General features: G+C 40.4%; 1 protein-coding gene across 2 annotated transcripts in view; it reads left to right on the forward strand.

Moving 5' to 3' along the window:
• Positions 1-27,634, forward strand: part of LATS2 (large tumor suppressor kinase 2) — a 64,978-nt gene that overhangs the window by 6,895 nt on the left and 30,449 nt on the right. The window contains exon 2 of one of the 2 annotated variants that reach the window (XM_020802029.3): positions 6,682-7,335. In XM_020802029.3, coding sequence (XP_020657688.3) covers positions 6,994-7,335 — 342 coding nt within the window. In that variant the 5' untranslated portion in view covers positions 6,682-6,993. Of the gene's footprint in view, positions 1-6,681; positions 7,336-27,634 lie in introns of those variants that run through there. The other variant, XM_020802030.3, reaches the window with a different exon arrangement.

A 27,634-nucleotide genomic window follows, 5' to 3' on the forward strand; every position in this document is an offset into this window, starting at 1 on the left:
TTCTGGGTTATCACTTAAGTGATAAAGCTGTTCAAGCAGCTATTTTAAAGTAGATCCTGAACTTCAGGGTCTTGAAATGTGATCTTTCAAAAATATGATGGGAATCATTGGTTCATACCCATCACAGATCCAGGCTTTAGAGAAGTGGCTCTGGGAGATGCATGGTTAAGATTTGTGCTAATTGCATTTGAGAATATTGTTTCCAGATCTCTAGCGTTCTCATCTATGGGATGGATACTTCCTCTTACAGTGGTTCAGTTGATCTAAAGGTATGAGTATCAAACCAATGATGCTCCCATTTTACAGGTAGAGAACACTGAGGCCAAGAGATAAATAATCAGCACATGGGCAGCTGCATCAGTGGATTTATTATTAATATTGTTATTGTTGTTGTTAAAAACTCGAGGCACAGTCAAAATTATAAAAACATTGGCTGGTATTATAATGGATACAAGTTTTAAGCAAAAACCTAAGTATATGTTAAATATTGACACAGTAGGTATGCTGTTCCTAATACTGCCATTTTAATAGCTCTGATGGTGTGATTTCTGAGATCTGCAACTGCTTATAATACTGTGTGAAATTTCTTGATATTGTTCCCAAAGTCCCAGTGACTACAGGGGCCACTGAAATGTGTTTCTTCCAGAGGCGTGAGATGTTTCGATTGCCAGGTCTCTGTACTTTGTTAGTTTTTCCAATTCTTTATTTTCAACTCTTGGCATCTCCTGGAATTGCAATGTCAATGATCCGGACATTTCTTTGTTCTATTACTACTATGTCTGGTGTGTTATGTTCAAGGTCTGTTTAGATTTGGAAATCCCACAAGATCCTGACTTCCTCATTTTCTGATACCTTCTCTATCTGATGTTCCCATGAGTTTTTGGAGGCCGCAAGTTATATTTTTTGCATAATGACCAGTGCACTAACTGTGCCACACTGTCATGTCTAACTTTGTAATCTGTTTGTGCAATCTTTGGACATTCACAGATGAGGTGTGACACAGTTTAATCTTTTTCTTGGCAGAATCGACATTTGCTGTTAGCACTATCTCCTTGGATCTTAGCTTTCATCACATTGGTTTGGAATGCTTGCTCTTGTGCAGCAAAAATCAAGCCTTCGGTTTGTTTCTTAAGGGTCCCTAGTTTTAACCATGCCCGTGTTGAATTATGATAATGCTTTCCATCAATATTTCTCAGGTGTTGTCCATGTAGTGGTTTATTTTTTCCAGCTGTTTAATTTCTTTTCAAATTGTTGTTTCTTATATTGAGCCTTAGTTTCTGTTGTGTTTTCAGAATATTCTCCATTTTCACTGCTTTCAATAATTTTGCTCTGCTTGTACTGCTTTTTTCTTCCTCTACTACCTCCTGTATTTGTAGTAATCCACGGCCTCCAATTTTTCATGGTAAATATAATCTGTCCACATCGCTTTTTGGATTGTTGTTGTTGAAACAGTTGAGAGGAAGAAACCCTTGCTAATTACTGCAAATCATCTAGAGATCTATCAGTATAGCTACCTTCTCCTTACCCTTGATTTAAAAAATTTGTAAGTGAGAAGATTAGTTGTGCCTGGATTTCCATCTTGAGCCCCATTTTAATCTATTGCAAATAAGTAAAACATATTCGTGTATTAAATCTAAGAGACACCAAATGATAGAATAGTTTATTTGACCCCAGGGCAGGACAAACATTATGATGTATAATTTGGTGGAGGGAGATTTCAGTGCCATGGAGAATTTAATGTCTAGACGGATAAGATTGACAGAGTACTCATGGCTGAGTAGTTATATACATCACTAAAGTAATCTGTTCATAGTCTTCGCATGTGTGTGCTGCCTGCAGCTATGGAGAGAGAAGGGGGGACTTTCCATACAGTGTGAAATTCAGAGTGTTGGGGAATCTGGATTAAAAAAAACAAGCCAGAACAAAAACCCTTTTCCTAAGCAGTGCTAGAAGACTATCGTATTCACACAGTCAAACATGGTGAAAGAAAAGTTACCTAATCTTGTTCTGCGCATCCATTGCTAAGGCTTCAAGAAACTTTGCTGATAATATTGTTATGGTGCCTGATACTGCTGCAAACAGTTTGGAAGCAGGAAATAGATTGATGTTTGTTGTGCAAATACGGCATTATATCTAAAATTGTATTCTGGCATTAAGAGGTGTTACTGCATTTTTGGTAGTTCATTGTGGGATGGCGAACATTCCTAGAAATAAATGGTAAGGCTTGTTACGAAGAACAGTTTGCACCATGGAGCAGCCTCCACTGCATTGCTTTTGAAGAGCTAACTATGTTAATTCAGATTTAAGGACCAATTCATATTCCCAGCACCATAGTTATGCCAGAAACATCTCTGCACATGGTCCTGTGTAGCAATGAACTGCAATTTGGATTAAAGTCTTTTCTGCAGTAGTTGTTCTTAGAAATGTGATGCCCACCTGCTGTATGGTACACAAAATTGCAGCCATATTCAGCCAGGATCCTACCATTCAGCTGGCAGTACTCTGACTCTTTAAACTCTGAAAAAATAGATGGTTTTACAGCGGTGTCTCGCTTAACAATGTTAATTCGTTCCAGCAAAATTGCTGTAGAGCGAAAACATCGTAAAGCGAAAATAAAAAACCCATTGAAACGCATTAAAACCCGGCTAATTCGTTCCAATGGGCTAAAAACTCACCGTCCAGCGAAGGTCCTCCATACAGTGGCCATTTTTGGTGCCTGTCTAGCGAGGAATCTGTCCTAGAAAACAGAGGGGGCCATTTCCTTCAGCCGGTGGCCATTTTGGAATCCGACGATCAGCTGTTCGCTGATCTTCGTAATGCAAAAAAATCGGTTCCTGAAGCAGGGAACCAAACATCACACAGCGGATTTTGCCCATAGGAAGCATCGTTATGCAATCACTTTTGCAATCACAAAAAAGGCATCATTAAACGGATTCATCGTTATATGGGGCAGTCGTAAAGCGACGCATGACTGTATAACACTTGGGTTTCTGTTCCTTCCTCACATGCTGCACACACTGTTCTTTCACACATATATGGATCAGTGTGTTGTAGAGTTAAGCTGTTGGACCAGGACTCAGGAGGACCTGAATTAAAATACTGTATTTAGCCATGAAACCTTTCAGGGTGATATTGAACCAGTGACAGTCTCTCAGGTGGACCTACCTCATAGAGTGAGGAGGAGAGGCAGTTATGCCACCTTGTACTCACTGGAGGAAAAGTAGACTATAAATACAGTGGTGCCTCGCATAGTGAGGTTAATCCGTTCCGGATTAACCTTCGCTATAGCGAAACATCGCTAAACGGAATAAAAAAAGCCATAGAAACGCATTAAACTTTGTTCAATGCGTTCCTATGGCTTGAAAACTCACCGTTCAGCGATGTTTCTTCATAGCGCCGCCATTTTCGCACCCTCGTTAAGCGAGGGCAGGGCGCGAAAATGCGGCGCGGACCTTCCGGCGGCCATTTTGGAACCGCCGATCAGCTGTTCTCCCCGGCTTCGTTATGCGAAGATCGCTAAGCGAATCGCTTAGCGATCTTCGCAAAGCGAAAAAACCCCATAGGGGCCATCGCTGAGCGAATGCTCCAGCGATGACCCAGAGTGCCTCGTTAAGCGATTTCATCGCTCAGCGAGGCACTCGTTAAGCGAGGCACCACTGTATAATAAATTAAAAAAGAAAATAAATGAATCTCATTCCTATCAGCAACATACCCTCTAATTTTCAGCCCTGCTGGGCGGAGCTCTGCCTCCCTCTCGTGCAACTCCACCCACCCACCCGCACGCTGGGTTCTGTCGCATCTGGAACCTAACACAATCGCTGCACAGAGGAGGAAGACAGTTGTGCACAGGGAGGCAGAAACGCACGTGCGCCCAGCTTAGCAGGAGCCTTGCCTGTCAGGTTCTGGTGTAAATACAGTACATATTTTCACAGAAAACATCTCTTGTTATTTGCATGTAACATCCATTAACAGACATTCTTTTACAGGAGTAAGAATATAGTGCTGCACCTTTTTCTTTTCTGTACAGCCTGCAATGCCTGATTCTTTCATGCAGACATAAGGTCAGTGTGGTATTGCATTAGTTACTCCAAAGTGCATACTTGACAACCATCGGTCAGATATGCTTTTATTTGGATTCCTTCATTGAGCAGGGGATTGGACTCAGTGGCTTTATAGGCCCCTTCCAACTCCATTATTATATGATTCTATGAAGAGCTTTAAAAAAAAGAGAACTGCTAAGATAAACGAGGCAGGTGGGAAATAGTTTGAAAAATAAGAAGAAATAATTGAGCAAGGCATTGAGATTAAAATATGTTAATGGAAGCTGCCTTTTAATTTAGGCAGGGATAGTTTTCTTGTTTAGGAAGAGTAAAACATGGGTGGGAATGCACATTTGTCTATTAGAAATGTTGTTAGAACCTTACAGGTGTTGCAAAGTCCCAGTGGAGTTTGGGTTTGCTTTAGAACCCAAGTTGTCGGTTCAGAGTTTTGCACCATCAGGCTCTGTATAGAGCCGCTTCTCTGCCTAAATTGGCATCAGCCTATAGCCTGTCCATTTGTTAGTGGCTCTGGCAATGGAAGGATCCCATGAATAGTTTTATCACGCCTACCCTGCTGATCAGGCAGGCTTGGGCTCCTGTCCAGAGGAATGTGGACTGTTTGCACCAGCTGTGTGTGCTGTAACTAGTTCATTTTTGCATTGATGGAAGATTTGCCTCCAGCGTGAAGTTTTATGTATACTGTTCTGTTTTCCCCATTTCTGAAGGTTGTGTCTCTTTCTTTTTATTAGAGCAGTGTTCCTTAACATTTTTAAAATCCTATGCTCTGTTTTGATTAAAAAAAAAAAACTCATACTCCCTTTAAGTCTACTTCCCCTATAATTGTATTTGAAATATTGCAACTAGCAAATATTGCGACTGTAAATATAGGGAAAATATATAAAAACTCATACGAAATTCAAAGTGTTGATTTCAAATTACACATGCGCCATATGAAACCCTGACTTATCCTCTGGGATTGAGTATAGCCCTCTGTGAAATAAATCTTCGTTCTGATCCTTAATTCTTGGATTTCAAGTTCTATTTAGAAGTATATGTAAATTTGCCTGGAATTTGGGAATAAAAATGATGAATGGGAACTGGGCAAGTGCATGGAAGCCCAATAAACTGTTGGCTCATTTAGCTGCTTTTATCCTCAGAAGAGGGCAGAGGCCCAGCAGGGATAAAGGCATGGCCTTGTATTGCCACCTTTCCACAAATACTTGGGTGGTCTTTGGGTCCCATTCTCTCAGCCTGACACCTCTGGCCCTCTGGGTTCCTGCAGAGGACTGCGGGTGCTGCATTGCACATGAGTCATCATCTTCACTTGGTCTGTCTTTGATAGTCTGGCACTTATATGCACGGTCTTTGTTTTGCATGCTTTTTTGCTTGCTTGCTTTGGCTGTTTGCCTTGGAGATCTGAGCTCCCTGTGTGCTGCATGGTTTGGATGTGACACAATATTATGCATTGTGTGTCCTTCTTCCAGGGGTTGGAAACTTTACTTTTTTTGGACTACTGTTTCTGGAATGCCTTGCTGGCTCAGGGATTCTAGGAATTGTCATCCAAAAGATATTCTCTCCATGTTCTGCAGATGCTGTATACTTAGACCATCTGTGTTAACAGCCAGCAAATTTTTACCGAAATATTGTACCATTGTGCATTGCATGGAGCAGGGGGATCTCTGATCCTGTTGTTGTGGATAGAAATATTTACTATTGGTGTTAACCAGCCATGGGTCCTCTGCCTGCATTTGACTTGAGCCATGAGGAGGTTGCTGGTTTGGATTTGCTGCCATAACTGCACTACTTTGTGTTTCTGCAAAAGTGATGACCTTCTAAGTGGTTTCATGCAATAGCTCAACACATCTAATTGCAGTATTACAGATGTGCAGTGGCCTCTGCACCCAATCCTGCTTGCTTTTTGTACTGCTCAGCAGATTGCACAGTTGCTGTAAATGTCCTAGTTGTAAAACAGGACTCTGCATTATCTCAATCGTTTAACCACACCAGGTGTTGAAAGACAGTTACAGATCAGGGAAATTTACACAGCAACTTGTAAACTGAGCAGTTTAATCTGATAGTTCCGCTATCATAGAGAGAAAAAATAACCATGTCGTGGTTCTTTTTCTTATTGTTCTTACTCACATTTGTATTCTTAAACAAGTGGAGGCACACAGCATGCATGAGATTAGTTCATTTTCATCTTGCATCTGCTCTTTAAATTGTCATAAGAGTGATTTGCATAAAGCCCACCCAATTTAGTTTCCCCATGGATTAGGGCTTCTTGGTCTGTGTCCAATATTTTGTTCATCTAGTTCATTTGTTTTTCCAGTTCTGTACAACTTCCTTCTTGGTGGCCAGGCATCCATCCCTATTCAGGAAAAATGTTCAGTGCTTCCTGTTTGGTGAAATATTTTAATGTTTAATTTATTGTTGGATTTGAAGTATGAACCTTCTTAGTTTTCAATAAGATGTATTTCCACATTCTACATAGTTCTATCTTTATACTGTCCACAACTTTCAATTTTATAATGAAATACAAACAAAGACACAATATTGCAGGCTGGCTCTTAGGTCTTCAGAAGAAATTTTTTAACAAAAACAGAAAGTTGCATGAAAATATCTCTGTTCTTCTTTCTTCCAGATACTGAAAAACAGCAAGATGAAGTTTTAAGATATCTCGCTGGGTAAAGGAACTGTAAAACTGTGAGCCAAAGAAGAGTAAATGTGCCTGCTGCTCTTTCAAGATATTTTTGCAGTGCCATTGATGTGTCCTTGACTATGCAGAACGTAGAAGAGTGACCAGTCTATGCCACAGAAGTCTACAGTCCTGCTTTGGAATTGTTATTTTATGTTTTATTGCAATCTTATGTTATCAAGATGGATGGCATTGAAAATCCCTGCGATTGTATATGATAGAAGTTGGTATTTATGCTGAAACAAAACTGGATTAACCATGAGGCCAAAGACTTTTCCTGCTACCACCTACTCTGGGAACAGCAGACAAAGACTGCAGGAAATTCGAGAAGGTTTGAAGCAACCCACCAAGTCTTCCAGTCAGGGATTGCCAGTTGGACCAGGTGGTGAAAGTTCTCTGGACCCTAAAATTTTAGTGGGGAAGGATGCTGCCAGGCAGCAGCAGATGAGACCAGCTGCCAAGTTTGGGCCTTACCAAAAAGCACTGCGAGAAATCAGATATTCTTTGTTGCCTTTTGCTAATGAGTTGAGTACCTCCCCTGCAGCTTTTGAAGTCAACAGGCAGATGTTGCAGGAACTCGTGAATGCAGGATGTGATCAGGTAAGCATGAATTTAGGACACGGTTCTGCAACAAGACTGAAAATTTGGGTACATAGCAGTAGCTATCGGTTGCATTGAGGGAAAACAAGTTGTTGATTTGTATTCACTGCACTCTCATTAATGTCCCAAGCCTTGTGCACTCTGACTCTCGTAGAGTGAGTCTTGCAAAAGCATTTTTTTCCAGCAAATTGAGCAGGCATTAAATGGGAAATGCTTCACAGTAATTGAAACATGTGGTCACTTTACACTGTTGTTAGATAAGCTGCCCATTACAATTACTGTACCTTGTCCAGTGAATCTAAGTGCTGACTGATTTCTTCTGAAACACAAGACTCTCCAGTGGGTGTTCCTGTTGTTGGCATAACCTTGCTGTAGGGAAAAAGTAGGAAGAAGCTTCTGCCCTTTCAGTACAGTGTGCTTGTGATCAGGCCGGGGTCACACATGTGTGTTTTGTACGGGAAGTTCACTGGGTTTAATTTGTTTATTGCTGCTTTGCCAGAGCTGGCTAATGAAGTGGGACATCTTCATTCCTTAACTCTCTAGAATATCTCTCAGTTATAATGACTGAGACAAACGCCCAAGAGTACTATGATTCTTTCAACAAATATCACATTTATCATAGGATCTTTAGTGGACTGCTCACTTCATCAGATTCATTTATTATCCAGCACTTCATACTCTTCCATGTGCATACAAGCACATTTACACTCAGTGTGCGAACACTTGATGTGACTTATACTTTTATGTATGTATGTATGCATTTATTTATTTATTTATTTATTTAGTCTGTATTCCACCTTTCTCTCCAAAGCTCTCAACAAAGGATACTTATAGTCTAATTTGAAAACAAATACAGTTAAAAGTACATTATAGTACATTATAAATATTAAAACATCATTCCGCTGGTTTTCCTATTAATGAATGAATGAATTTTAAGACCTTTTAAAAATTCTGAGTTAAAAGTAATAATTAATTTCAACTGCATAATCCTGTAAAGCTCATGTCCTTAACAGTCCAGTCAGTTGCCAAAAGCGTTACTAGATAGGAAGGTACTTGTGTGCCAGGGAAGGACAGGGAGGTGGCAACTCTAGTCTGCCTTGGCAGGGAGCGCCACAGTCTAGGATTTATCAGGAAATCTGGCAGAACTGATGTGCCAGCTTTAATTGCAATTGCAAAGCCTGGAAATCTTGGCTCAGGGTAAATCCAGGCGTACTCCCAGATTGTCAGTGTGCATCTTGAGGGAAAGTGTAGCCCCATCCAGCATAGATTGACTTCCTGCTCCCTCATCTGCCTTTCAGCCGACCAGGAAACATCCTCTATCTTGTCTGGAGTTAGTTTCACTTTGTTTGCATTCATCCAATCCAAACCATTAGGCACTGGTTCAGAAACAAAACAATTTTCTCAGAATTTTAAGGAAAGTAAAATTAGAGTTGGTGTCATCAGCATACTGGTGCCATCAAATTCCCAATCTCTGGACAGTCTGTCTGGTGGTTTCTTGCAAATAGTAAATATTGGTGGTGACAAAATAGAACTCAGAGAAGTTCTGGAGGCCAGTGGCAAGGCTTCAAGCACAAATCTCTCATTCTTCTGATAAATGACTGAGGCCACTGCAAAGCACTGCCTCCACGTCCTGTTACAAGAGAGGCAATGCAGAAGGATATCATGGTCAATTATATCAAAAGCTTTTGAGAGGCTTAAAAAAACCGGTTGGGATATATTCTCCCTGTCCAGCGTTTTTGTCCGAAGACAATCTTCTGTGGTCACATGGCCAGTGCGACTTAGACACGGAACGCTGTTACCTTCCCACCGAGGTGGTCCCTATTGATCTACTTGCATTTGCATGCTTTCGAACCGCTAGGTTGGCGGGAGCTGGGACAAGCGATGGGAGCTCACTCCGTCGCGTGGATTCGATCTCACGACTGCTTGGTCTTCTGACCCTGCAGCACAGGCTTCTGCGGTTTAGCCCACAGCGCCACCACGTCCCTCTTTTGCATGTCTACTGATGCTTTTGCATCTTTTGCATGTCTACTGAGAAGCTAGTCCCATTTAATTAGTAGGCAACTGAGCATAGGATTTGCAGACTTGTTAATGAGAGTGCTGAGAAACCAAAGCAAAAATTGAAGCTGTAAATGTTGTTTATGTTCCAGTGTTGTGGACTCGACTGCTGTTCACAAACATATCTCAATAACAACACTTTAATTAAAACTGCTAAAAAAGTTTTTAGTGTAAGCCCGGATTCACTAAGATATCCTCAGGGCCTTTTTCAGTGCTGTTTCTCTACAGCAACACATGAAATGGAAAGTAAAATACGTTTCTCCTTACTTTTGCTGTCAGCTGTGACTAGCCATATGAAACTCGCATTTAGATGATTTTTTTTTGGCAGGGATATAACTTCTATGGAGAATCCCAAACTTTGACACCTCTGGTTTTAGAACTGAAATGTTGCTAAAATAGAGTATGTTTTACATATAATTCTGACCTGAACTACAAATAGGACTAGTAAGGCAGATTGAGTAGTCAGGCTGAAGAGAGCATCCAGTGGCCCCATTTTGAAACCTTTTTCCATATCTGGGCTTCCTGTTTCTGTGTGATAGAGGCAACCTGTATGCTGTGCAGTGAGTGGAGCAGCATACCATAAAAATTAAACCTGTGATTTTGTTTTCTGGACCCGTGGAAGCAAAAAACTAGCTTTCAAAACCTAGAAATGATTCAAGCAGTGAAATACTAAGTATATCACCAGATGAGTTGTTCTGGATAAGCTGTACTCAAAATATATTTCTAATATTTTGAAAGCAGTAGCAGAATGGATTAAAAACTTGTTGGCAGGAGAACTTGCAGTAGTACGTCATCGTCTCTGTGCAGGCAGATATGTAAGAAATATGTATGTGTGTGTGTATGCTGATATCTTACAGCAGTGATTTTGATTTGTTAACTGTGTTATATACAGTAGATAGTATCAAACATCTTTATTAACTGCAAATGAGCATATGACTTGGGCTTGTGTTTTGATTCCCATTAGGTTAGTAACAAGATATTTCTTAACAGTATGAACTAAGACGTACTTATATTCAGTGTGTTGCAGAAAAGGCTTAAATTTAATGGCAGAGCATCTTTGCATATAGAAAGTCCCAGGTCAGTCTATAGCATTGCCAGGGAAGGCTAGGAAAGAATCCTTCATGAAAGCCTGAATAGCTGCTACCAGTTAACAGTTGATACTACTGGGCTCGACAGCTTCTGACATTCCTATATAATCTGGGGAAGGATAGAAGCAGTTTTCAATGCCGCCTAATAATTGCCTTCGTATACAGTGGTGCCTTGACTTACAAACTTAGTCCATTCCAGGAAATGGTCATAAGTCGAAGCACCATTTCCTATAAGAATACATTGAAATGCGATTAATCCATTCCAAACCGGGGGGGGGATCACCAAAAAACCCCACAAAATACTGCAAGACCCACCAGAAACACGATTAATCCATTCCGGCCAAAGGAAAACAAACCCAAAAAGTAAACAGAGACTGCGAGACCCATCGGAAATGCAAAAAACAAAACAAAAAGCAGACTGCAGGACCAATCGGAATTGCAAAAAACAACAACCAAAAAACAGAGACTGCAAGACCCATCAGAAATGCAAAAAAACCCAACCAAAAAGCAAACAGAGACTGCAAGACCCATCGGAAATGCAAAAAAACCCAACCAAAAAGCAGAGATTGCAAGACCCATCGGAAATGCAAAAAACAACAACCAAAAATCAGAGACTGCAAGACCCATCGGAAATGCAGAAAAACAACAACCAAAAAGCAAACAAACTGTGCAAGACCCATTGGAAATGCAAAAAACAACAACCAAAAAGCAAACAAACTATGCAGAAACACGAACCCCCCCAAAAAACAAAGACTGCAAGATCCGTCACAGCATAGAAACATAACCCAGCCCAAACCCAGACTGCAAAACCCATCCAGAACAGCCAATTTTTAAAAAGCAGAAAGCAGCACCTTACCAGGCAGTCTAAAGCCTCCTCCGATTGCACACTCTCTAATCGTTGGGTCGAAAGAGCTACAAAGCAGCAGCCTCTTCACTACCAACGGTTAGCAGTTTGAATTCCCCACCTTTTCCCCTGCATTTTTCTGGTAGTAACTCGAAGCTCCGGTTGCAAGTTGAAGCAAAATTTTGAGGCCGGAGCTGGTCGTAACTTGAAATGGTTGTAAGTCGGGACGTTCGTAAATCGAGGGACAACTGTATGGTGAGATTCTGACTTAGAGTGAATATGTATGTTAGAATTCAGGTAAATGTTACGTGGCAGTGCCAAATGCATGATTTGCATATCACATTTATGCAGGTTAGTTTAAATAATGCAGCCAAGCCAGAGTCTGTATGGATTCATTTCATGCAGGAATTTTAACATGTATGAAATCAGCCCCGAAGCTGTTCTCTAATCCTTGGGAATGCTTGGGAAACAAAACCAGCTATGTTTTGTGCTTGGGGAAAAAACAAATAGCAATCTTTCCAATCTGAATTGCAAATTGGTTTTGCAATTGAGTAGTCTTACAGAAGCAGTTTGTGATGTGGCATGGAATCCAATATTGCAACATTATTTTTTACATTTCAGTTGGCCCACCCAAACCCTTCATGTGTCTAAATGAGGTCTTCAGATGTCGGCTTTGTGACAAACACCAACAATGTTAATGAAACCATAAAATCATATAGTTGGAAGAGATTCCAACACCCATAGCCAAATTGATTGCCAACATACATAATAAGACAAAAATACATGGTGAGCAAGGCTTATAAAATGTATTCAGTAGTATATTAAGCTTTCTTTGTGTCCCATGTACACAAAGGGATCATACAATTACTGGGGAAGGTCTGCACCCTTTGCTGTATCCCCTGGCAGGCATACTGTCTGACCTTGTCTTCCCCCAACTTGGTTGTCTGGAAGTGGTGAACAGTACAGTGGTGCCTCACAAGACGGGCGCTCCGTTTAACGACAAATCAGCATTGCAACGAGGTTTTTACAATTGCAAAAGCGATCGCAAAACGAATTTCGCTGCGCGATTATCGTTTCTCTGTTTCGGGAACCGATTTTCGCTTCCCGACGATCAAAACAGCTGATTGTCGGGTTTTCAAAATGGCCGCCCGGTGCTCAAAATGGCTCCCCGCTGTGTTTAGGAGCCATTTTTCGCTGCACAGGCACCCGAAAGTGGCCACCCCTATGGAGGATCTTTGCTGGACGGTGAGTCAATTGGAACACATTAACCAGGTTTTAATGCATTTCAATGGCTTTTTTATTTTCGCTTTACGACGTTTTCGTTCTACAGCGATTTCGCTGGAATGAACTAATGTCGTAATGCGAAGCACCACTGTATAGTCCCATGCTCTGGAAATTGCATGATGCCCCCAATAGGGAAGGAATACTTAAAGGGAACTTACAACTAACACACCTCTGATAAATGGTTGCTTGGCAGGGGCCATCATTGATAGTAGGCCAGTGAAAGTTGTCAATGCAGACTCCTTCGAGCCCACAGATGTTGGGCACTCTACTGTATATCTTGGTCTGTTTTTGTGCTGTGTTCTTCGGCAGTAGGAGGGGCATAACTCAGCACCTCAGTTGGCCTCCCTTCTCCTTTTCTTGATTCTTCTGCAAAAAACCTTAGAAAGCACGGTTCTGCTGGTAGATCCCTAGTAGATCCCTGAGATCGGCCAACAAAAGTAGGTTGCTAATAAGGGGATTTGTGTTGGAAGAGGCTTCTGATTATTCCTAATCATTTACAGCAGTTGCTTGAGCAATAATTTCCCTATGAGGCTTTAAAATCATCTGTACGTGTACCTTAACAACAACAATAAAATTCCAAGTTTGTGCATTTGTTCTGGTTTAGCTACTATTACTTTTTCAGTGATGACTAAAACAAATAACATGATGTTTAAAAAATAGTACAGACATTTCCAGGACTTGTAGAACTTGACAGTAAAAGACATGGCTTTACTCAGCATGAAAATATGAAACCAGAAATGTTGCTAGTTGTCTACTGGCTGTAAACAAGCCTTGCTGGACTTGAAAGTGCAGCTTTCAGACTTCAGGAAATACTGGCACAGAACTGTAGCTAAACTCCTCACAGATCACTGATCCACTTGGAAACATCCCAGGCAATTAAAAGTGGAATGCTGCACGCAGTTGTAGATAGTAGCTTTTTCAATATTTTAATTGCGCTGAATAGATGCAATTGAGCAGATGATTGGGTATGTTCATCAACCAGAAGAGATTTGAATTTTAGTTTAATCTCTCTCCCTTCCTCTGAATGAAAGGTTGACAGGTTGTTGTTTCCACTCAGAATGTTATTTCGATGCGCATTACTGAAGAGCTGTAGATGGTCATAGCAAACCTATGAGGGCGATTTGGGAAATTTTGTATGTGTGCTTCTACAATATTGATCTGATAGTGTCTTAAAACGTACAGCAAAATCTTGCAGCAGGTAGCAGAATAGTTATGATTAGATATTTCCAGTGGTGGGATTCAAATAAATTAACAACAGGTTCTGTGTCCTAATGATTGATAGATAGATAGATAAATAAATAAATAAATAAATAAATAAATAAATAAATAAATAAATAAATAAATAAATAAATGCCCGGGACATTTTAAAAAAAAGGTACCACATAAGCAACAGTCTTATGTGGTACCTTTACCTTGAAAAAATCATAGTAAAATGAGGACCGTTGGGTGTTTGACTGAAGCGGTCTCATCCCAAAACTTTTTCCCTCTGTGTCCTGCCCTCATGCCTTGTCAATCACCCCCCCTCTCTGCCTCGAGGCCATGGGCTTTCCTCCAGTGACATCAAGGACTCATCCTCCCCCCCTTTCCCCCATTGATGCCTCTGCTCTTTCCAGGGCTTTATCTCTCTCACCCACACCCCACCTCAGACAGCTCAGTGTGGCACAGGAAGGGAAGCAGCTAATTGCACCCCCCTCCCCCCGCTCGTCGCTGGTCACCTGGCCCCTCCCCCTTCATTCCTCTCAGGCCAGCAAACGGTTCTAAGAACCAATAGTACATTTAGGAATCGGTTCTATAGAATAGGTGCGAACCTGCTGAATCCCACCTCTGGATATTTCTATTTGGGTTTTCCTAATTTTCTCTGATACAGTGGGGACACATCCTCTACTTTTCTTGTTCCGGCATGGTTGATAATGTTTATATAGTAAAAATATACCCATGCTCAGTGGAGATGTTTCTGAAGGCTTGGCAGGCTCCTGGAGTTTGCAGAGTACAAAGTGTATGAAACCTCTAGGAAGTGGGGATCCTCTCTAAAGACACCTATGAAGACTGAGTATGCTCAGTGGATTAAGAGAATTGAAACCTTAGTAGGAGTGAGCGTGGGATGAAGTATTGTGAAAGAGAGTACAGTGGGGTCTTGACTTGAGAACTTAATCCGTATTGGAAGGCGGTTCTCAAGTCAAAAAGTTCTCAGGTCAAATCTGCATTTCCCATAGGAATGCATTGAAAACCATTTGATCCGTATCTGCTCTTTTCCCTCCATAGAAACTAATGGGAAGCTGCTATTTTGCCTTCGACCACTAGAGGGGGATATTTTGTTTCTTTTTTTCTTAGGTCAAGAAAGGTTCAGGGAAGGCAGGGAAAATACAGTCCAGGCAGTACAGTACCAGGCAGTCTGAAGACTGTCTCCCAATCTACTCTCTAAACGCTGGGAGGAGTGAGGAAGCAGACAGGCACCCTTTTCATTGGCCAACAGTTAACTGAAAGTTCAAATTTTGCACTTTCCCTGCCTCCCACGTGGTTTTTTTTCAGTTCTTAACTCAAATCTAAGTATGTAAGTCAAGTCAATATTTTCCTATGAGAGTGGTTCTTAAGTCAAAATGTTCTTAACTCAAGCCGTTCTTAAGTCAAGACCCCACTGTATGGCTGATTGACAGGAAAACACACACACAAATACTTTCTGCTGTAATATTTTGCAGTATATCACTTGTTTATGCCTGGAATTATATATTTTGAGCTTTTTGATGGAAAATAACTACAGTATTGTGTCCCCAAAAGCAAAGCTGAAAACCTGAAACTTTCACACATTACGTAAGTTATGCTTACGTTAAGTCATAGAGGATGAGGTGAGTTTTGCAGGATCCTGAACCCATTACCCATGACTACAGACAGTCCTGTAAGAACTCCCTGGTTGATGTGAATCTCAGCTTGCATAAATTGAATATATTAATTAAAAGCCACTTTGAGCATAGAGTCTGAAATATATATATATACTGTATAGGGGTGTGTGTGTGTGTGTGTGTGTGTGCGTGCGTGCGTGTGTGTGTGTGTGTGTGTGTGTGTGTGTGTGTGTGTGTGTATGTTGTTTAAAATACCAAACAATGACCTCTGATGGTTCTCTTTCTGTGATGTATTTCAGCAAATGATCTGGACGTTAAAGAAAAGCTGCTCTGGGCTATTTTTCAGAATTGACACCATTCTTTTAGCATTGAGTCACAGTTGCATACACAAAACTACAGTTAGTCATGGCCAGTGCACACACACTGCTCTGTGTAACAAAGGTCTCTGGAAGAAGGCTAATAACTTGCCGAAGAGTGAGGAATGTCGGTGAAGCTATCTCTGTTTCTGGCACACACTTCTGAGAAACAATGTAGAATTCTAATTAACTTGAAAGCCCAGTGGCAGGACATAATCCCAGTCAGTTTGGAACAACATTCCTTGTGTTTTTTTCCCCTTTGAGATTGTCAGTTCTCTTAATGAGCTCCTTCAGCCTTCTGAAGGATCCTGCACCTGTGGGGACTCTGTTTTGCTTGTTTACTTCTGAAGTCAGATTTAGATACTAAGCATGGTTCAGTTGACCAAGTGCTTCCCCCCCCCTCCCCGCCAAGAATTAGCCACCCCTCCTGGATCCAGATTGGTTGCAGAGCATTTGGGCAGAAGGGATAACATTAGCACACATTCAAGTTCTGGAAGGTGAATATATGGCAGGAAATATACAGTATTTAACTAGTAGATGTAGTAAAAGTAATAATGAACATTGCATGAAAAATGAGTTGCCTTATTCTTATGGTAGTCTTTCTTGCACTTAAATTCCAAGTTTAAAAAATTCTAATTTTTTTCAATCTCCTCCCCTCCACTCAAACATTCAAATATTAAACTACATAAATTCCCCTAATATGTTGTATATGTTGTAGTATACCGATCCAGCTTAGAAACTGATTTTTTTAAAATGCCATTTGAACAATTAAATTTAAAAACAATTTATTAATTCAAATCAGGAAATTTGTGGAATACTATTTGGATGTATGTGTGTATGCAGAGTACTTAAAACACAAAGAACAAAATCTTGTAAACATAATCTTTGCTCAGTACTGGTGTCTGTTTTCTGTCTCCTGGAAGAATTTTAACAACTGTAAAACAAAACAGATGCCTATTTACTGCATGCAGCCAATTCATATTTAGAATATTCTAATTGTGAAACTGATATTTCATTCTTAACAGCTGTATGTGCATATGTATGTGTCATTGTGTTTTACCTATGTGAAAAGGAAGTGGAGCAATAAAAGATAAAAAGGAATGGGCAGAATTGTGAGAACTAATTTTCATTATGAAAGTTGGAAATGGTTTGAGCAGGTCATTGAAATGCAAGCATTTAATTCATCCCTACACACAGTAAAAATCCCTTCTGACTAGAAGGTTGAGTGCTACTAATACAACAGGAAATACTATCACAATAGTATCAGGGTGTAGTAGTTCCTCTTGGAAGGTTTTCATGGTTTGTTGAAACATCCACTCCTCTCTATAGTTGAGGCTTAACTATCATGTGGTTTGGGTTAGCACAGGAAAGCCCTGTGGGCCAAGACTTCCTCTTTTCTTTAGAATATATTTATCATGGCCAGCTTCTTCTAGTGGGTCTTTTGTCAAAAGGAGGTCAGTTCTATGAATGAAGAGGTTTATAACAGTTCCACATCTTTATGCTGTTAACGGGCAGTTAAATGGGCAACTACGTTGATTGCAGTTCTTCACCTTCCATGTCACTGATGTGGGACATACTTATATATACATGTGTGTGTGTGAGTGTGAGTGTGTGTGTGAGTGTGTGTGTGTGTGTGTGTGTGTGTGTGTGTGTGTGTGTACACACACACACACAAACACACACTTTATTTATTTATTTATTTATACCCCACCTATCCGGTCGAAACATTATGTATGTAAATATGAATGTATGTATGTAAATACGCATACACAAACACACACACACACAAACATATATATATATACAGTGGTGCCTCGCTTAATGGCGATAATCCATTCCAGGAAAATCTCTGTTAAGCGAAAACGTCGTAAAGCGAAAATAAAAAGCCCATTGAAACACATTGAAAACCATTCAGTGTGTTCCAGTGGGCTAAAAACTCACCGTCCAGCGAAGATCCTCCATACGGTGGCCATTTTTAGTGCCTGTATAGCGAGGAATCCGTCCCTAAACACAACGGGGAGCCATTTTGAAAACCCGACGATCAGCTGTAAAGATCGTCGTAATGCGAAGAATCGGTTCCTGAAGCAGGGAACCGATCATCACAAAGCAAAATTCCCCCATTTAGACCATCATTTTGCGAACGCAAAAGCAATCACAAAAACGTCGTCGTGAAGCAGATTTGTCGTAATGCAGGGTAATCGTAAAGGGGGGCATGACTGTAGTATGTATTTGAGCAAGGATGACAGTTAACCTTTCTCTACTTTTATCTAAAAATGTATTCCAGTTTCTTCATTTTTTTCAAATAGGTGAGAGAACAACACCCAAATGAACCTTAAATGGGCTGTAAGCAGTTGTTTAACTCCCCTTGTATTAGAGTGTGGACTGATTCTGCATTGCTCATGTGCTAGTTTCCAGCACAACAAGTAGGTAATAGGTATGACCAGTGGGTGATAGGTATGGCAACCTGGGGAGTGCCAAACATTGCTATATCAGCATTAAAATGCCTGAAAATAAGATGTGGTGCCACACAACCTTTCTTTTTCATGCATTCCATATTGGCTCCCCCACCTGTGCTCTGCACGTTAATTACTTGATGAACTGCTGTGCTTGATTAGCAATATATGACATAATAACTTGTAACTATTAGAAGTACAGTACTAGACATGTACAGTACATTTATTTTTTCCTGAGCTAAATATCTGCAGTGCACCTGGACCTTTGCTTGTGACATATAGTATAGTTTAAACTGTGTAGGTTGTTTGAATAGAAATGGTGAGGAGGAGCTAGTGGATGGATGGTCTTCCTTTAAATCAGTCCTGGCCTGCTTGGTTCTTTCTGGACGCAGTCCATAGCAAGAAGGGCTGCCTCCCCCCCCTCCACATGCCCCCAACAGCAAGAGTCGACTTTCAAAGGTATGGAATACATACAGCAAAAGCAGAGGAGTTGAAGGAGGTGAGGAAGTATGAAGTTATGCAATCAGTATGGGTTGATGCTAGAGATTTGTGAGTGCCTTACTCCCTGTACCTGATCTGGTGGCTGAATAAGATACATACAGTGAGTGGTTGCGTGACTCAGGAAATGAATGCATTTGCCAAAGAGATAAGCTCGCTTAACAGATCTTAAAATTGCTCTGTTTTCAGAGTTGCAAAAGACATCCTGTGCCAGAGGACTGTTAATGCCAGTCATTTTTAGCATGTTATAGGTCAGGCAAGCGTGACACAGTGCTCTGGAATGCACAAGCTACGTGCCAGTTTGAAGTGGGGTATTGCTTTAAAGCAGTGTATATGATTTATTTATTTATTTTTATTTTTTCAAGGAACATTCCCAGAATTTTCTAGTTCATTACTTACCCAGGAGATAGGCTTGATTGTGCCAAAGATACTTGGAGGGCAGGGAGGCACAAAGGAATTTGACCAGAGTGTCATGAGAAAGATGGCGTGAGGCCTCCTTTTGGGGTGTTTTCATGTTTTCTGCCCACCAGAGGCCTTTTCAAGAATTATTAAGTGAATTTATGAACAATGTGGGGCATGCTTTGGCTTTGCCCCTACTTCCAACATTGCTTTCCTCATGTAAAATCAACAGGCTGAATGAAGAAGAGAGATTCTTCTGTCCATATAGGTTCTCCATGCAATTTGATTCTGAGTCTGACTCACATGCTGAGCTTCCACATTTAGAAGGAGCTCTCCAAGTTGTTGCTGTTTGTGGGAAGAGAGTTATGCTGGAGAGAACAGAGTTAAGGAACTCTGTGCCTCACCTATTTAATTAAGCTACTTTCAAACCCCTGAATAGGCTGCTGTCTTTGAGGCATCCCAAAATAAGGAGCACTGTGGATGATACTCACATATAGTGCAAGAATAAAAGGGTAAAGAAAGAAGGGTGGGGTGTTTTGCACAAGCACCTCAGCGAATTCCATATACTATGATCTGGTGCACTCTGAAGGATATACAGTTGAACTTAGATGTGAGTGCTTCAGATTCGAGCACAGAATTGTGGTAGGTGAAACTATGAGAAAATAAAATCAGCAGCTGGGAGGGCTGTACATGCTTCTTTGTGAGGAAATGTGGGATATTAATAAATAAATACTTTCTAAGCTTGGATGCTTCATGTTCAAAAGCAATCGTCACAAAAAAAAAATACAAAATTGTGATGGCTTAGTCTGTTGAAAGACTGTTTTAAGGTTGTGAAAGATATTAGTTAAAGGATGGAGGATGGTATTCAAAAATTGGAAAGTGCAGATGGCAAAGGAACATGAGCCGATTCACAGATAGCTTCCTTTTCTGCATACCTTCCCCTCCCTCCAACTTGTATCTGTTAAATGCTTTCAGCATTGAGCTGGCTATCTGTAGGGGAAAACAAGATTTGAAGTAGACAAAATAACATTTTTTAGTTTAAGCAGAATCTTAGTTCAGAACTGACCATTTGGAATGGTGACGGAGAACATCCTGTTGCCATGTGAATTATGTTTGTTGTGGAATGCAGCTAGATGTTTGTGGCATTTCTACAATTATAAATCCATTCTTTGCGGTTTTAGGTTTTCTACTTATTTTATAATCTGTTATTTGTTACTCTTTGGGGGAAGATCTCATTCCTCTTTATTAATTCTCAAAAGAGGAAAAAGGAACCTTCAGTTTCATACAATATTTTGTCCACCCTCAACCGCCCACGCCAAGAAATTTAGATGACATATCTACCCTGCTCCTCATTCAAAATATAGGTACAGTGATGCACCCTTTTTCTACCTTAGGTTCCACCCCAAATAAACATAAGAGGTGAGTTCCACTGTTTGATACTCAAAAGGGAAAAAACCTCTTGCTTATCTAGTACTATGCCATTCGAACACAAAAAAATATGAATCAGTTACATTTGGTGTAGTAAACATGATGTAACTGTATGTAGGACTGCACTGCAAATCAAAGCCTGTGTTTCATTTCAGCTCTGCACCATTCATGATATGCTACATAATTCATTCAATTAGATTATGCTGTACAGTATTGTTTATTTGGTTCATTATCAACTATAACTCTTTGATTTCAGGTAAAGGACTTTTCTTTCCTATTTGGGGAATTTCCCTTTTTAAAATCTAGGAACGTGCAACTATCAGTGTTGGGAAAAGAAAATCTGGCTTTAGTGAATAACTTAAACACAAGAATTTCCCCTCCCCATCTATTGATTGAATAAACAAAATGAACCGCCAACACTAACAAAGAATCTTGGACACACTAACTTCGCCCAAACAACTGGGTCTTTAAAGAAATCATGCCTACTTCCAAAACGAAAGAATAGCCTTTTAAGCAGTTGGAGTGCTGCTCAAAGTTTTCCCCCAGGAAATACATTCCAGTACCGAGACATGTTCTAGCAAAAATTAGTCCCAGCCAAGGAGTATGGCATATAGAAAAGCACAGTGTTCACCTTAAAAATTCCCATTCTTATTATTGACCTTGATAAAATGCGCACATAAAGGCTTCTTCAGGCTTTTAGAAGGTGGTGGGCTTTAGAGGCATCAGAGAATAACTATTGTTATCAAAATGTTGCGAGAAAGAAAGAAAAAGCATGGTCACCATCATTAGTTTCTATGAGGTTGATAAAATGGAAACCTGTCAGCAACCAAAATGAAGCACTGGCATTGAATACCCAATGAGACGTGTGTGAGGATGTAATGTACTGTGCAGTCTTAATTTCTAGCTCTTGCTTCCCTGGAATCATGAATGGTTGTGTACCAAGAATGACAAATATTTATTAAGACAAAATGAGGAAGATCATGGTAGATTAAGGAAATATCATCTATTAAAATGCGTTGGGGAAAATGGAAACCTGAGCCAATAAAATTGGTTGACAGGAATCTGTTATCTCAAAAGGCTCAAAAACAGGAGTCTTGCAATGTTACATCAAAAGATTGCCAATTTGTTTAATTAAAAAAAACCAGGAAAATCTGTTTTAAACAGTAAGAAGATAGCAATCCTTCCTAAATCTGGAAATCTGTATTGTTTAGAGGCATGGTCCCCAGTTTTTGGCTATTTCAGGCCGTTTCTTGAGGTCTAGCAGTCTGACTAGTAAGAGCAAAGAGCTGTCCTATAGCCTGAGTTTAATTTAGCCACCATCCACTGTCGTTTACAGAACAAAGTTTCTAAGGAACTAATATCAAACAGGGGTCTTAAAAGCCATTATTGAGTGTGAATGCCATACAGTCAACAACTTGTGCTCAGCAAGTACACAGTTTCCTTATTTTGGGCCCATATATAAACATTTGCCATGTCATCCCACTCTTATGTCTGAGGAAGTGGACTTGTCCACAAAAGCTCAGATTAAAATATAGCAGTTAGTTCTTAAGGTGCCACAACAGTTTTATCTTTTTAATTTTATTTTTATTTTCACATTTTTGCTTCTGTTTTGTTTTGTTTCTTGCCTGATAGACATTTGTAGAGTTGGTGTGAATATATCACAAAGGTTGAACTCTATGTAACTTGAGGGTTATTTTTAGCTGCAATACACATATATCTTGCATCATCAAGAACACATCTTAAATTATCACAGTGATTGTAAAACCTCACTGTCAGTTACATTATCATTTTTATTTATTTTGATTTGTCAGAAGTAGCCCTACCATTAAGCAGAAGGAAGCAGCCACTTTGGACAGCAGATTTTGTCATGAAAGGGCAGCCAATTGTTAGTTCATTCATTCTTACTGTGTTCTTTTTTTCTAATTGGAAGGGGGAGAGGTCCATATGAGGTCTATATGTACCTTCACTGGTATGAGTGTAGATGGACAGAGACACATGCATACATGCTCCATTTGCTGCTTTGCTTAGGAATTAAAATCTCTTAGGGCAAATCCAGTATTAATAGAGCCTACTATATTTTTTTTAACAAGCACTTGAAAGGCTGCTTGAACCTCTTCTAAATTAAATCTCAGACACAAGGTGAGCAGATTGACTGCCAGGGGAAGGAGGTGGTATATAGAAGCCTTTGATATAGCCTTTTCGGCAGCTGTGGTGTCTAATTACATCTGAATAATGATGTTTTGAATGACATACATCTCAAAGACATAGAGAGCATGTAAACCCAGCAATAGCTGCCTATTTCATATAAATATAGTTCAGTTTGGTTTGGTTTGTATTGAAACTTTAATTCCTGCTTGTTCCCCTCTAATACTACGGCACGTAAAACAGCTTGCAAAAAAGAACAATAAAACTGGCCATGTAAAACTAAGAAGAAGAAGAAACAAACAACAAGAAGACATTAGCTATAAAATAATTTTAAGAATAAAGTATCAAATGAAATGGACTATCAAATGAAACTTTTTGTTTTGCCACTCATTTACTGAGATCCAGTTGCTAGCTGCCCAGTTTTTCCTCTGCCATTTGTGTTATGAATTCAGAGACATCACAGCAGAACCTTGCAGATCTGCAGTATTGTCCACACATGTGTCACTAATACAGTGCTAAAAAGATCATTAGCAATTATGGAAAGGGGCTGGTGGCAGGGTGATGGCATAGTTTACTCATTAGTGAAAAATTCCTTGATTTCTTTTTATGTTACAGATCCACGTGGTGAAATCTGTGGATCTCTCCCCAGAAAAAAAAATTCACATAAATGTATACACAATTTTGCACACAATTTATTTTATGCAAAAAGGGGGGCAGTGGTAACTGGGTCACAGACTCCATGAGGCCCATTCACTGATTAAGAAATGTGTAGTTGTATCTGGATAGAGATGGAAGTTTCCTGTTTTTCTTCTTCTACTACTACTTCAAAATAGAGAACAAAGTTCCTTATTTTGTTTCCTTACTCATGGGTTTCCCAACCCGCTCCCCTCCAAATACCTGTATGTGCGCCTGCAAATTCCCATAACTCCCAGCCAGCATTGCCAAGATCTGCAACCAGTCTGGTGAATTATGTGCATGGAAGAGGAGCCCTCTTGGTTTCTGCTTCAGACAGCAGACCTAATGCATGCTGCAAAAACATGATACTGTATGCTACTGCCTTTCTGACTATTTTAGTCAAGGCTTTGCAGCAGAATGGCTGAGATAATAGAATCTGTCTGCAATTGGCCCTCTTTAGTTATAAGGAAGTGTGTGATGCCCACACATATCAAGGGGGTCAGGCTAGTCCTTCCCGCATCATCAGGTTGAACATAGAAACACAATTGTCTGAAAAGGGGAAGGATGCTCTATCCAGGTAGCTTCTCAGTGCAAACTCAAACACCAGTTTTCTTCTTATTCCACCCAGGAATACTTGGTAACTAGAAAACAGAGGATGGCAAATTTAAAATGTTTTGTCCTTTGCTCTCCTTCAACAGCTGCCTCTTACAGGGTGTTGTAATTCTCATTTTTATATTAGTGGGCTTTACAGGGAGAGTAGGAACAGGCATGGGACTGCTGTTTTTAGTAGCATCTAGTTTGGCCCTCGAACAGCAAAGGAGCAAGCTTGATAGTCACACAATATTGATGTACGTATTCTTTTCCACCATTTTCTGGAATGAAGGATATGCAGCTGCTCATTTGAAGTGTCAGCCTTCTCATGGAAACTTATTCTTAGTCAGCTGCAGACACACATACCGAGAGAGAATCAAGTAATATTGCTGCAGCTGCTTTGTGCGAAAATGCCTGACCTTTTGCATGTTTTATTCAGCCGATGCTTTTGCCTCCAGCAATCAGTGAGCAATTCAAAAATTGTACCCTTCCATTTTGGAAAGCAGACTGACAGTATATTAATTAACAAGCCCCCATTGTAAAGCACGTGTATGCTGATACTTTAAATTCCAAGTGGCACTTGCAGCTGTTCTGACTGTACAATGAGAATAAATCCATTCAAAGTTTAGTTCTGTTATCCATTTTTCTTATGCTTTAGTGTTCCTGTATTTCTCTCTCATAGTCAACGCCTTGCCAGTTCATGTTGTGTTTTTGCATGCGAGTGCACTTGCACCCCTTTGTGAGTGTGCATGAGTGTACCCCAAGCACCCCCTGCCCTTCACATCTGCGCATGCCGCTCCTTCACACATGTGCGCATTCGCTTCTTTGCGCGCGAGCGCGGGGGTGTGTGCCCTGCCTTCCCCAACTGGTCCATGGAGTTAAAAAAGTTGGGGATCACTGCTCTGGAGTATGTACAGAGGTGTACAAGTGGTTCCCACACAGTACTGTTTTATTATTTGCAGTAAACGTGTAAGATATTGTACTTTAGACAAGGATGAAGAGTCCCCCTTAGTGACTGTTATAACTACACTGGTATTTGAAGCCAAACCATCAAAGTCTTACTTATTTCTTACATACTACCTCAGAATGGCCTATTTCTTGCTTGTTAGTCACAGCTCTGTACCAAAGTGTACTAGCATATAGTACAGTTAGAGTTCCGTGCCAAAAGGTGTAAAGTGTCAGTTTACAGTGAACTGAATTTATCCTTCCTAACTTTATAACTTACAGTAAAAAACGTTGTTGACGTTTAATGTCCTTTTTTTCCCCTGCATAAAAAATTTCAAGGAGAAAGACACAGTAAGATAGCCATTTTGTTGTTGTTGTTTTGACTTAACTCAGTGGTTTATATACTACCGGTAGTGTTAAAACACCATCTGGTAGTTATTAACATAATTATGCAAACAGCACCTTGGCCCCCAATGGGTTTGAGTACACAGGTAGTCCAGCCAGCGCTTCCCCACCTACCTGCTCTGCTGACCACTCAGGTGAGTAGGTGGGATGAAGAGTCTCTCTTCTCTGCTCCTGAGTGGTCAGCCGCACAGGGAGATGGAGAAGCACTGGCTGGGCTACTTTGGTTGGTTCGGTGTGAACAACAACAGCTGTGTTCTGGTGGGTGGGTCCAAAGGTCCAGCCACCTATAGCGGCAATATTCATCTCCTCCAAGGGACAAATACAAACATCCCACCTTTATGCATGAGCCAAAATTCCACTTTTTGCTCACAGGTTCATGTGGAAAGCATGCATGGATAGAACAGGCTCCCGTTCTTGAGACAATCATGATCATGTGTGGATTGTGCATGCTTTAAGAATGATGGACCAAAGCTTTACTAAAGGTTAATCTCCGAAAAGAGACATTGTTGGCCCTCCTGGGCCAGCTAAGGGTATGTTTAAAACCTGATGTCATGAAGTGACTAAGGATATGGGCTGTGAGCCATGCATACCCCCAGTTCAAATGCTAATTCAGCCAAAAACTCAATACGAAATTTTCTTACCTGCTGCTTCTGCAATATGGCATAATAATATTCAAATAACATGTTACAGAATTACTGAAGTTATTCATGTACATCTTGAGCACAATAAACAAGTATATAAATGCTAAATATTATTAAGCATAATAATTTGACATTATTGTTAAAAAATATGTGCAAAACAGAGGTGGGCCACAGATGTCTCCCAACCACCTCACCCAACCTATTTTACACCAGTGGATCTGGTAAGCTGGAAAAAGTGTCATTTTGACCAAAAGGTCTTCCCCTTCTCATAGCCTAGCCTAGTGTTTCTCAAACTTGTGTCCCCGGATGTTTTTGAACTGCAGCTCCTGGCCAGCACAGCAAGTATTGAAGGCTTCCGGGAATTGCAACCCAAGAACATATGGGTACCCCAGTTTGAGAACCACTGCATCTAGCCAACTAGAAAAAATGGAGACAATCTGCCTCACCTGTTTCTAAGGCTTTATGGTTTAGGAGGGCGCCCTGGTACCCTTCTGCTTAATGCAGAATTGCTGCTATTGTTGCTAAATTTTGGCAATAACTCCAGCAGGAATTTTGTCAGCTGCTGCCAAATCTCAGTGGCATGGCTCCCAGTGAGTCGGGGGAGCTCAACATGCCAGGAATTTGCCCAAAGCTGCTGTGAGTATTAATACATTCTGTTTGTGAACATTCCTTGAAAGGAGAAAGGAACAGTTTTGTTCTGGCTCTTGAAAGTTTATGTTAGAATGCTGAAGCTGATAATCAGGTACCTTTTCATCAGTACAAAACATTAATTTGTAGGTTCTGGGTTTGAGAGAGTTAACCTTCATTGTCTTGCAGTAGCTCTGTTTTTAAAGCTAACACACATTACCGCATAAGCTGGGCAAGAATCCCACAGTGATATAAATCTCTAAAGAAAAGCGTGGCTCAATTATAATCCATTCAAACTTGCTATCCTGGAGGGTTTATGGTCCTGTTAAAGTATTCCTAGAGGGAGAATTAAAGACAGGAATAACACAGCTAAAAGTGTGAAATTACTAAATCTCATCTAACCTTGAGAAATTCAAAGTTCTGCACAGTAAAAGTGGAACACTTCTCTGTGCTCCATATACAAGCATCTACAAAACCTTTAATGTTCCACTTTCACTGCGCGCACACATACGTGCACAAGAGGTATTTTCTCCAAATGTGTAAAGAGCCTTACCTCCTGTGGTTTATTATCTGCCATTACTACACATAGCTAATGGTTCTGTGTAATAAAACCAATAAAGTGTAGGCTTGTGGGATTAAGGACTCCCTTGCAGAGCTGTAATGGTGAATGTTCTTTGTCCCTAGCTGCTAAGCCTGATGAGAAAGCCGCCTTATTACTGTCACAGAACACTATTTTGCCTCCTGCTAACAATACGAAGGAATATAACCCATCATTCATCTTCATAATCCTTAGGGTGTTCCGTATGGATTCTGTGATTTTTCAGAGTATATATTGGAACCTTTTAGAACAACTCTCAATGAAAATGTTAGCATGAAAGTAAGACAGTCTTAACTTGTTTCTGAGGTTAACTTTGCAGGGAAATCACCTACACACAAACTATGTAAGGGAATGACCACATGGAAGGTTGTGCCAGGTTAACATGAACTTCCCTATACAATACCTGGGCACTTAAATCACTGTTGTCATC

This window comes from Pogona vitticeps, chromosome 3, assembly GCF_051106095.1.
Source record: "Pogona vitticeps strain Pit_001003342236 chromosome 3, PviZW2.1, whole genome shotgun sequence".
NCBI classification, from domain to species: domain Eukaryota; kingdom Metazoa; phylum Chordata; class Lepidosauria; order Squamata; family Agamidae; genus Pogona; species Pogona vitticeps.